The sequence below is a fragment of the Vanessa tameamea genome, chromosome Z (assembly GCF_037043105.1).
Source record: "Vanessa tameamea isolate UH-Manoa-2023 chromosome Z, ilVanTame1 primary haplotype, whole genome shotgun sequence".
Classification (NCBI taxonomy): domain Eukaryota; kingdom Metazoa; phylum Arthropoda; class Insecta; order Lepidoptera; family Nymphalidae; genus Vanessa; species Vanessa tameamea.
This window is the reverse complement of record NC_087341.1, coordinates 12,093,642-12,106,585: the sequence shown is the minus strand read 5'-3', so window position 1 is coordinate 12,106,585 and position 12,944 is coordinate 12,093,642. Positions and strand designations below refer to the sequence as shown.

Sequence of the window (12,944 nt, the reverse complement as noted above, 5' to 3'; positions counted from 1 at the left end):
TCAAAAAAAAGCGATCTTTTGTATAGAAATAGATAACATCGAATAGCAATTCATTGTAATATGTCTTGTTAAATATTTTATATTAACATAAGTAAACGGTTGTCAGTATAACAAAAACTATTAGCCTTAGAATTAAATTAAAAAAACGTGCTGACTTTATATCAGGCCGCAATTTAATTTATTTTATATCGTACCGTAATAGAAATCGTCTTGGTAAGTAAGATAGGACACTTGATTATGAATAGCTGTAGGAGCTGGACGCTGTATTGTGTTTCTGCGATAAACTCATTGTTCAATATATTCGCCTTGTCTCGCTTCACGTGTTTCGTTTGGCATGTTCATTGATGTGATTTTAGATTATAATGGAATACCAAAGAGCAGACACTTGGAAACGATTGATTAATAAAATTATCCAATTAGTCATTATACATGGTATATAGGTATGTATTTGTCTTTTATAGATCATCTCGTGCTCGGCGGTTAAGGAAAACAATTAGAGAAAACCTACATGAGTCTAACCGACATCCTGAAAAATGTGTTTACCGACCCGCATTGGAGCAGCATGGTGGAATGAGCTCCAAACCTTCTCCACAAAATAAAGAGGAGCCTAAGCGAAGTGGTACATTTATAGTTTGTGACTTTTACGTTGTATGACTTGGTTAAATAAAAGCAAATCAAAACATACGTTATTAAAACAAGCTGTTATAAGCATTTTTTTAATAATTTTAAAATATCGTATTAAATAAAAAACATGTAAAAAAGTCGACCAAAATTGGGTATTCACTCATTTCTACTTAAAAATACTTCTACATATCTCCTACCTCAATAATAACACCTAAATATATGTATGTTTAATCAAGGTCGCAGTTCTTAAAGGCTTTTAATGAATTTTGTCATAGAGCTGAATTAGCGGAATATACCTAATAATTATATATAATTCGCGAATAATATAATTCTAGTTATAAGACATTAACATTAATAAAAAAGTACTTTTTATATATTTCATATTAATAGAAAAATTCATGACGCCTACTGAAACGGACGGCGTACGGCGGCGTGTGTGTTATACATAACGTAATACAATATTTATTAAGATAATATATAATAAATATCACGTTTGTGGGAGGATATAATTATCATATATACTCTCGTATATTATATATTTGTACGTAAGAGTTTAAGCATATTTGGATGTGTAATATCTTTCCTCTCGCTTTGGTGCAATCTGTAGGACTGATTTCGTGAAAAGGGACGGAAATGTGTAACGGGAAGCCAGGGAAGCGCGCGATATTTGATTTGACTAATAAGCGCGCGCAGATCTCCATACTAGAATTGGCTGTCAGATGGTATTAACTAATTTACCCAGCGGATATAATGTTCGAAATACTACTGTAATCGGCTAGTTTTTGTTATTTTTATTTTGCACATCTACAAACAGTCCAGCCTGAACATCGTAAGATTCACTGGCAGATAATGATATTAGCATTAAGCCTGATTTTTGCATAATATTTGTTTTGAGTGGTGCAACAAATAAATAATAATAATATTCCATACGTGTGTATAATAGCTTCATATTCTCAAAGTCACTTGTAATGATTGTCTGAACATAAGTGGTGCTTTAGCGATAATAGCTAATGAGTTTTGTGCCTCGTTTATTTATATTCCTATTCTCACAATTAATTATTTTGTGCAAATTAAGAAATATTCTATAAAATTATCATCAGGTCTTGAAAATATGTAACGTTTTCTATACAATACTTACTTTTACTTTAATTAATTATTTATAAAAATATAAGTTATTGTCAATGTATGTTTTGAAATCAATTATAGACTACGTGGCTTATGTGAACACTTTAATGTTATTAATATAAATATTGTTTTTAAAATTTTAGACAGGCAGCCGAGGACCCTACCTACTATAACCTGTTTGTAAGCGGTCACCTGCGCCTCTAGAGATATACATTGTGGCATTTTATACGAACTTCGGTATTGATCATTGAATTTAAAATTTATATTGTTTGAACTTGTGTTTAAACTGGTTCACTCATTTTTCAAACCGAAGCACAACAATACTGATCTTATTAAAGTGTGGTATGGAAAAATTGATGTGTTTTACTTCCGTAATTAAGTCCACAAGTTAGATTAGAATATTATTGTTGGTTTGTTATTGTATTAATTTTTTTTTCATAGAACGTCACTTCACACTTAACTACATTAGCCTTAAACCCACTGGGAAATCAAATTAATTATACAATTTTACAGGACGTACAGACTTTACCAGGTTTTAAAACCAGGTACTTACTTCGAAGTACGTTATACTTTTAAACTTCCAAGTATTATTTTTCCTAAATAAGAGTGTGCTCTTTATTTATAGCCCTACGCGGATATATTTATTATGCGAGCATTCTCAACTTTGCCTTCGAACTAGACTAAAGTTTGCCATTTTCAAAGTATTTGAAATCCTGGTCTTTGAATATCGTATTTTACGTACTTGGATGCCCTGGTATTGAATTTCGGAAGTATATCTCATCCCTATACGCTCGCAATATTATTTGGAGGATCAAATATTGAATGCAACAAAGGACATGCTTTGCTACCGGTACGCGCTTAACAAGATGTATCGAATATTTATATACGACTAATTAATATATATATAAAATAGTAATTTTTAGTTATTAAATATATTTTTCTACTGACATCGAATTAATTATTTTACATTTTTACTCAACGCGTTAAGTTAATCACCATCATCATTACCTTATAAAAAGATAAATGAATAGAGCAGTTTTAAAAGTTCAAGTCGTACTGAGCGAGCTGAACTTACTGTGGATGAACAATATTTATGCACTACGGCTAAAACTCTTTTGCTCTCTAAAAACAATTTTCAGAGCAAACTTTGTAAAGCGTTAGCACTAATGGTTTAACTAAAAGTTCAAAATGAAGTAACGCCGATGACAAAACTCGTAGATAAATTATGTATTTGTTGCTTGAGTTCATAAATTTATTAAATTTTAACAAATTGGCTTTAAATCAGCAAATAAATTAAAATCAGACTTATGAGGTTTATATATTAACATGTGCATTATATCTTGTTTAGCTGCTCATTGGTACTAACTTAAAAAATATTCTGACCGAACTTGTCCGAAATGAGATTAATTATTTTATATCATTTATAGCTAGTCGCCCAAATGGGCCACCCAAGGGTAAATATTCATCACAGCCAATATCACCAATGCGATGCTTCCCGACCATTTAAAGTAAGATGTTATGTAACTGTCAGCTCCTACGGAACGCCAGATGATTAGTGAATGCCAGTATGGTTTTCGTTAGGATCGCTCAGCTGATGATCTTTAGTTTACCTGACACATAGATGGGCGAAAGCAATTAACTCGAAGGGCCTAGATGAAATGAACGGAGGTAAATTTCGCGGAATATAATATAATAATAATTTAAAATTCTCAAAAAATATAAATATATGACAAACGTACGTAGTTACTTAGTGAAACGGACGGCGTACGGCAGTGTATTTATTGTTTCCCGCACCAATTACACCAAAAATTAAAAACATTTATCGTACGTTTGCCACATATTCCATAAAAATATACCTTGTGCCTGTAGTTACACTCTTTGACTCACTAATCAAACCGGAACACAACAATACTTAGGGTGGTACTTAGCTAGAACAGCGGACCTACTAAAGTTGGATTCAATGAAGACACTCTCTACCAGCTAACTTATAGTCTAATCAGAAATATATATAGGTAGTGCTACCAATATTAAAATAATACTTAACCTTTGCCTAGCCTAATTTAGCCTTGGCGTAAGTTTAACCTAATATAAATGTTAATATATAATGAAATGAATTAAAATTGTCCGCAAATATTTGATTCTAATCAAAGTAAACAAAGTAGTAGTAGATGATATTTTATCTAATAAGAAATTAAACTAAGTAATAAAAAAACGAATACATAAAAATTATACTGAAAATGTTCTCAAAGACGATTTTTAAAAGGAAACTTCAATGAAGATTTCAGTCTTTCTGAAGTCCACAGGGAACTTGTTTCACTGAAAAAAATAGAAAGAAAACCGGAACTATAAATAGGAATTGAAAGTAGGAGCGAACAGTTTGAACGTAGCCTACGATCATGATTGTTAGAAAGGAATTTTTAATTTGTCTGTAACTAGGATAGTGGAAGTCAAAGAGAATAGAGGAAAGTGACAATAATACACGATCGGAAACAACGACGTTCTTGAATATGTTTTTAATCTGACTGAATACTAAGCGCTCATTGGTCGTTCTCGGTCGCGTAGTGATTAATTAGGTTTAGATTTGATCAGTGTTTTATAAAATGTAGGTAGGTGTTGCACATATTAAATAATATACTAGTGGGTCACCTACGTAACTTCGCGTTTATTCAAAAGATTTTTTTCGGAATTTGGAGACCCATGACAGGATTTGTTGTGATTTCGTTTCATTGTAAACTGCAAGTTACTCATCTACATTCAGCGCCAAAGTGATGAAAGCTTATTTAAATGATTTTTTAAATGTCAAATAGTATACATTAGTTCAGTTAAAATTGGAGATTGTCGATAACAATTTACTATAATTTTGTTTAGGTTTTTTTAAAAAACCAGGAATGTTATGATTGTTGTCATTTATTTATTAATCACGGGTAAACCATATAAACACACAGCTCAACTGTGCCTAGGCCATCAAAAAAATCAACTGACAAAATGTACGTCATCGTCAATCGTCAATCGTCGTCAATCGACAAACTATATCTTAATTCGAATTGAAGAAAAAATTCACGTCTGAGGTCGAGCTCAAACATCAATGAATATGCAATGTTCTAAGATATACCTAGCCTCCTTTTTTAAAGTCCACTAAAAATTATAAAACATTGCTAAGTAAAGTTAATATTTTAACAAGAGTATTGGAAAGTTTAAATATTTAGCACAACTCATATTCAAATCTTTAACATTAGTGTTAAAATCTATTTAGTATTTAACCTTGTTATACAAGGCCCAAACCTTGGAGAATTTGAATACCCACTTAGGTAATATTAGTTTAGGGGTAGAGGGACCGTATTCAGCTGCTTATCCTTTCTCGTAAATCCCTTCCATGTGACATCAAAATATTTGTACTTATAAATTAAAAAAAAATATATCATACAGTTGCACATTTGCCCCATAAGATTTTAGGGTTATTTTTCACAAAATGTTGTTTACTAAATAACTTCAAGTCGGTCGTTTTGTCTAATTGTAATTTGTAATTTTCAGTACTGAAAGCTGCTTGGGGTGAAATGGGTCCCGTAACTAGATGTGGTTTTAAAACACATTGGAATTTGGAGACAGCATTTAGTGTTGGCTTTTATAATCACATATACTTAAAATTTACACGATAAAGTTATTTTCTTGATCTATTTGTGTAATCTTCTATAATATATTTTATCGCATGACGTCTGTCATTCGGGTTCAATTTACAATCAAGACATTTAATCAAATTTCACGAATAGTGGTTTAAAATATTTTTACGTTTGAATTACACTATATTATAGTACCCAATATTTTTAAAATAAAATTATCTGTTTATGTCAAAGTCAACAAGGAAATAAGTATAACTAATGGTATAAGTGACACAAATGATTCCATGCTGTTATGTTAATTACTAAAATGTCCCCTGTGCCTGTAATTGTGCTGGCTCATTTCCCCTTCAAACTGGCACACAGGAATACAAATTAGTAATTACCAGTCGGGCTTCCACAAAGCTCTTGGTACGTAAAAAGTCTGTTCATATGCCGCCATAACCTTATAATTTGATATATCATTTAATAGTAGTTATATACTAGGAGTGACGAACACCATAACACAATAAATAAATATCTTTTGTACGGGAATTGCACCTGGCGAGCAATACTCGTAAATAAAGTAGCGGCTCGATTGTAACGACGTAGAAATGATTTGTGGTACCAGTTTTTTTTTTTCAGGATAAGAATTGTATAGCGCTTTTAAAATATACAAGTGAGGTTAAGGAAATATACATATATGTCAAGGATTCAAATGGATAGCTATCTAAATGATCACTATTGTCGTCCGACATGATGATTTTACTAATTCAGACAATACCCAAGTCTGGCGCTGGTGCTGTCCCAAGAGCAAGAGACCAAGTGCCTCACACAGCAAAGGAACAGATACACGATTAAATATTTTTATTTCCATGGGACGGCTGTGTAACAAAATAGATTTTCGTCTTATATTTTTATCATTGACGTCTCTCAACTGACAACCTTTAAAACGGTAATTACCAGGGTAATTACCCTGTGTGTTATTGTCATTCTAATAAAATGGCGTCGTATCCCCGTGTAAATTGATTATCTCTAATATATTATATCAATCAATATATTTCTTAAAACGGGGGCCCCGACAATTTCTATACTGTATTTGGTATTTTTTATTATTTTCCAGTTGGGCTCCATATTCTCTTGTGTCCAAGAGTATTGTAACAATCATTGTGTTGAGTCTTGTAACGTCATTTCGTAACAATTTATATAAAAAACTAAATGTGATAAAATATGTTTTTAATAAATGTAATACTACTTGAATACTTACCATAAATAGTACCAAATTTTTCAGAGAAATACTTGCTTATGGCACCATCGAATAATGAGTCGAAACAAGCGCTAAGTGCGCGGGCGCAGGCACTTGTTCCAATCTGCACATGAAACACAAAATACCAATGTTACATTAATAACATTTATTAAATAAAAACATTATTCGTTAACCCACCTTTAAAGAAAGGCTGAATTATTCATTGTTAAGGAATTCATACAACAAAAATGATAAGATTTTTTATTCTTATTTAAAATCTTTTATTAATTATTCTTGTTTATATTTCATTATTCATATAAAAATAATTTAATTTTAATAATGCGTTTAAATAAGACATAATTTTATTAACTTAAAATAGTAACCTAAAATTAGTAGCTTAAATTACAATTATCGATAGTTTTTATTTGTGTATTGTATTGTATAAAATGTATTTCAATGTTTTATGGCACATTACTAAAATAATAATTAATTATACTTAACTATTACCTTAATTAATAAGACAATCAATACGTTTGAACGCCAACGCGTCTTCGTTGGAAGGGTTCTTATCAGATTAGAATTGAGAGTAAATTGATTCTGAACAAAATTAATTATCAGAGAGAATTTTAACTACATTTCTATGTTTTAAAACGTAATTAAAAGGCAATTAATACGGATTTAAAAATATATATAGAAGGCAGAGGAAAGTCGGTTAATGTATTTGTACTATACGTTACGTAACGTTACGTTACGTTACAACCTGTGAAATGTTTAAGAATTATTGTATGTAGGTATTATAACGTTATAGACATTATAGTTTTATTTTACGACTTGAAAATAGAAAATGGAAAATGTATTTAAAAAAACTTTAAGTAAGTTATATTTTTGTTTTTGTTGTATTCAATTATTATTGTTTGTTAAACTTACTCAGACGTGCTTTCTAATTAAAACAATAAAATCTTATCCTTAATATGCTTTGACGTATTTTAAAAGATTTATAATAATTATTATTATGAAAAAATAATATGTAAATCACAAATTCAAATGAAATGTTTCTATTTCCGCAACGATTATTCACCACAAACCACAATATATGTTGTTGCAAATTATATAACGTAGAAATTAAACACAATTGGATACACTCACTCCATTCGTAACATGGTTATTAATTTTATAAATTACGAAGATTTCCGAACCTATTATCTTTTTTCGTTATGTTTACATTTAATCTTGTTTAAATTATAATTTCAATTCACTTACCAAATATTCGAGAACCATATTCCAGCCGATGACGAATGCGATAAATTCTCCGACCGTAACGTAGGAATAAGTATAAGCCGATCCGGTCGTATTTGGCACCCTGACTCCGAACTCAGCGTAGCACGATCCTAAAAAAGTTTACATTATTAAGTGAAACTATCTTATTATTATTGTTGTAAATATAATTAATTGGGATGTAAGTATATTATTATGATATAAGTAAATTCGAAGGTCGTTGTATCCTTAAATATTAATTAAATTATCCATGAATATATAACATACTAGAGGTTACTCGTGGCTTTGGTCGCGTTTTAGGGGTAAATAAAATCAGATCCATCCACACATCCCTTATACGGTATTTAATTATTTTTTAAGGTTGGCTGTTTTTTAAGAAATTTTTAATAGAATAACCCAGATTTCGAGTCAAAACTTTGGAATCTGTAGCCTCATCTAACCTAGAACTAGACCAACTATGATGAAAGTCTGCTTTTTAGAATAACTATAAAAATCTACATATTTATACATAGAAGCGTCATAAATGTAATAAATAAGTACACATATTCAAACGGACTCAGCGGAAGGGGTGGATCAAATACAAGCCACGAGATAGTCTATTGTTGTCTTCACTCTTATCATAAACTTGATGCTTTTAAAGTTATCTTTATAAAATGAAAAGCTGTATATTCCTCTATGGTCAACAGAAATAAGAGAGAAATTAATCATACATATATGTATATCATATGTATTATTTTATCAATACGAATATTGTTGTATTATAACCATGACGTTTTTACTTATATTTACTGCAATAAGTTATTTTAATGTTAAGAAAAATGTTTTATATATTTTTGTTTTAGTCTAGGATTACATAATTAATAGCAAATGGAATAAATAAATATATAGACATTTTATCGAACATGTTTGGTTAAAGATATTTAATTAAAAAACACGAATATTGTATCTAAAATCATATAATGATGTTAACGTAACTGAATTGAGTACAACAAAATATGCCTTAAATATTTCTTTATTGTTCGGTATAGAAACTAGGGCACACGATCTTATGATCGCCTAGTAGGTGTTAACGTTCTATAAAATGTCAATGTGAGGTTGAGGCGGTCAATAATATTTAAAGCAGCTGATCTATAGTAGTATACATATATTTTTATACTGAAAATAGGGAGACTGTCAAATGGTTAAACTAATGGTAAGTCACGACCTCTTATAGACATTGGCATCGTAAGAAATATTACCCACTTCTCCTTTATTACATCGCCGACTATGGAAACTATGAGTATGGTCCTTGTGACTTGAAATTACACTGGCTTACTCATCCTTCAAACTAGCACTGAGCTAAATTAATTGATATTACTTGTCAGTAGAAAAAATTGGATTAACATGTAATTTTAAAATTGTAATTTTTTCGAAATATTTATCATCGGAAAATAATTTGAATTACTATACTTTAAAATGATTTTGTTAAATGCGATTAAAATTAAATATTAAGGGCTGCTTCTAATGGCAAATTAAACTTTTTTTAAACGTTGTCCTAAAAATAGAATACGTTAATAAATCATTTTATTAATCGTTATATAACAAGATAATCTGAAATTAAGTAACTCATACTCTTTTTATTCTATATATATATATATATATAAATAAATAATGCCTACACACAATTTTCGTCCTTATTGCCCAGTAAATAATGTATATATAAGTTTGTAGGTATGGAATTGGTCATTTACATCTACTTGAGAAATTCACATCTAATTTACTAGACTTTACTCTTCAATAGATACTAATTTACTTCAATAGATACTAGTTTAACTAATCTAGACTTACAGCCTATTCATGTACTAATCCTACACAAATTAGAACCGAAGCATACCATATTGTACTTAATTAATTGCTTCACCTGAGGAAGCACGCATGGACTAATAGATTCTACTAATATTGTAAATGTGAAAGTTTATACGTTTGCACGTTTGTTATACAATTACACAAAAATTGATAGACAGATTTGGATGAAATTTGGGATGGAAAGTTTATGCTCTAACTTAGCACATAGACTCGTGATTGTTCTGATCGTTTGGCAGCTCTGCCATACGAAAAAAATAAAAAATAAATAAAAGGCTGAAAATGAATTTTAAAAAATCTTATCACACATATAACGTGTACTAATGTCTGTCTGTCTGTCTGTCTGTTACGCCTTGATGGCCAAACCACTGCAAATAATTTGATGAAATTTAGTGTGAAGCAAGGTAGGAGGAACCCCAAGGTAGGAGACAGACTACTTTTTTTATACCTAAGACCTAGCGATCAACCTAAAACGCGAAGTAATAGATGAATTTATATTTAACTAGCGATCCCCCCGGCTCCGCACGGGTGCAATGCTATACATACTACAGAATGTCTTACAACGTTCACAGTTTTTTAGTCATTAGACAATACAAATCGCTTTAAAATCTATAATATTAATTGAAATTACATGCTGTAAAGGGCCATATTGTTCTATATTAAATGCACAATGTATTTAAACTACATAATTGGATAAGGATTAAAGTTGTATTGCTTAAAATTGCTTCGAAATTAAGCCATTATTTCTCGTAAAAAGTAAAGGATAAACAATGGTCATGTGGGTTATCCCTAAAAGATAGACATACACCATCGCGGACTTTTTTTTGAAGTGTACAATACTGTAGTATATTATTTTGATTTATCTCATAGGGTTCAGCCAGCGTTTGCAATATAAACGCAAAAAATGTGTTTATTTACGACATCACTTTAGAAACCTCTAAAATTATCAGTGTTTCTCTACTATATTGTGCATGTATTATACATATAAACCTTCTTATTGAATCAATGTATCTATTAAAAAAAACCGACTTTAGTTTGTTTGTGTGTGTAAGCGACTTTGTTTTATACTATGTAATGATGATAATAGATTTAAACTAGTGGGCTGTAATTTATCCAAAAATATCTACCGATATTCATCACACAAAATAAATGATTTTAATTGTTACGCGAATGCGGGTATTAGAGAATTCCAGTAATTGTACTGTTTTGGTATATGCTTCAATATATATATGCAGGTTGATTCTCGATCGATTTTAGATTACAATTTATAAAACGGTTATTCAGGGAACCATTACATAAAAAAAAATCAAAACATGGTCAAGATTCGTGGTCACAAAGCTTGAAAGACTGCCACAGGATGTCAATTTCTCGCCTTTTTTAAAAAAGCTAATATTTTTTTCAATTATTTATACTTTTTTTTTTCTTATTTTTCTGATATAATCATCCCCCATCAATATGCTTATCGCCCATTGTCGGCTTGACGTTGATTTCTGGGACATATACAGAATATGTAGCAGATGCCATCTATTGCTTTATCTGACACTTAAAATGATAATATCGTCTTTAGTAAGCTTGAGTGAAGTAGATGAAGCGGCGGTGACTGGATTGGCGTCGGCCACGGGTTGACCGTCGTCATTGAAAAAATAAAGAAATTATCAAAAATATAAAAAGATATCAAATCAAATCAAATCAAAAATCTTTATTCAATATAGAAGTGTTTACACTTGCTTATTGATTGTCAAAAATCTACCACCGGTTCGGAATTTAGCACCTCGGACCTGAGAAGAACCGGCGAAAGAAACTCAGCGGGATATTTTTTTTTTTTTTTCATTTTGCATGTACAATAATTATTATATTTTAGTTATTTGAAACAGCCTGGAGGCGATCATTTCATTCCCAAGGTGTGCAGTCAACTAAATATAATAAATGATTTCAAAAGAGGAAAATATTATTTGAGTTTGATACGATATCTCATCCATCTAATTACGAATTTGTATAGAGCTCCTCATTTACCTTTGTTATATATATATAAATGAGCCGAGATGGCCCAGTGGCTAGAACGCGTGCATCTTAACCGATGATTTAGGGTTCGAACCCACGCAGGCACCACTGAATTTTCTTGTGCTTAATTTGTGTTTATAATTCATCTCGTGCTCGGCCGTGAAGGAAAACATCGTGAGGAAACCTGGACGTGTCTAATTTCAATGAAATTCTGCCACATGTGTATTCCACCAACCCGCATTGGAACAGCGTGGTGGAATATGCTCCAAACCTTCTCCTCAAAGGGAGAGGAGGTCTTAACCCAGTAGTGGGAAATGTACAGGCTGCTAATGTAAAAATGTAAAAATATATATGACTAATTATCGTCCACGGACTCTCTCGTGCTTAAGAGTTAGTGTTAAGCATAAAACTTTGTCCTTCCTTGGATTTCAAGATTGCTTCATAAATTTCATTAAATTCAGTTCAGTGGTTTAGACGTAAAAGAGCAAAAGAGAAACAGACAGACTTACTTTCGTATTTATAGTTAGAATTTCCTGTAATGTATACTAATATAATAAATGCGAAAATAACTGAACACAGACAACCGATTTAGATGATATTTCGTATGGAGATAGTCTTAGGGTGGGATATGTGCTACTTTTGTAATTTACCCCTCGAGGTTAAAACGGGTATTACTTGACCTATAGGTCAAGTTTTATAAATTTCGAGCGAGTGAAGCCGCAAGTTCAGCGAGTGCTATATAAAGTAATATAAACTGACATCATCATCCTCCTGCCCTTGTCCCAATTTTGAAACTGTTTTCTTCTTCCATACTTCTCTGTCTGACGTCATCTCACAAGTAACATTATTTCCAGCCATATCATGTTTCACACAATCCATCCATCGTGTCTTTGGTCGTTTCTTTTTTCTATATCCATCCACATCCATGCTCAAGGTCTTCCTCACAACATGCCCATACCATGACAGCCGGCTTCCATATAACTTCTCGGTTATCGGTACCACTTTCAGACTTCCTTTTATGGACTCATTCCTTACTCTATCCATTCGCGTAACATCACACATTCCTCTCAACATTCCCATATCCGCCACATGAGTTGTCTTTCATTCATCCCTCTTGTGGCTCAACACTCTGTTCCATATAGGACAGCAAGTCTGGTCTTATAGATGGTCTTATAGATCTTCCCGTCAAGATTAAGGGAAATACGAGGGTCACAAATTGTTCCCGTTACCTGTCGCCA

At 31.4% G+C, this 12,944-nt stretch overlaps 1 protein-coding gene across 1 annotated transcript in view; it reads right to left on the bottom strand.

Moving 5' to 3' along the window:
* Positions 1–12,944, bottom strand: part of LOC113401358 (cationic amino acid transporter 3) — a 128,237-nt gene that overhangs the window by 32,610 nt on the left and 82,683 nt on the right. Inside the window, exons 4-5 of the mRNA XM_026641247.2 lie at positions 7,849–7,976; positions 6,610–6,712 (exon numbers count right to left, since the gene is read on the bottom strand). Of these exons, the coding sequence (XP_026497032.1) occupies positions 6,610–6,712; positions 7,849–7,976 (231 nt within the window). The remainder of the gene's footprint in view (positions 1–6,609; positions 6,713–7,848; positions 7,977–12,944) is intronic.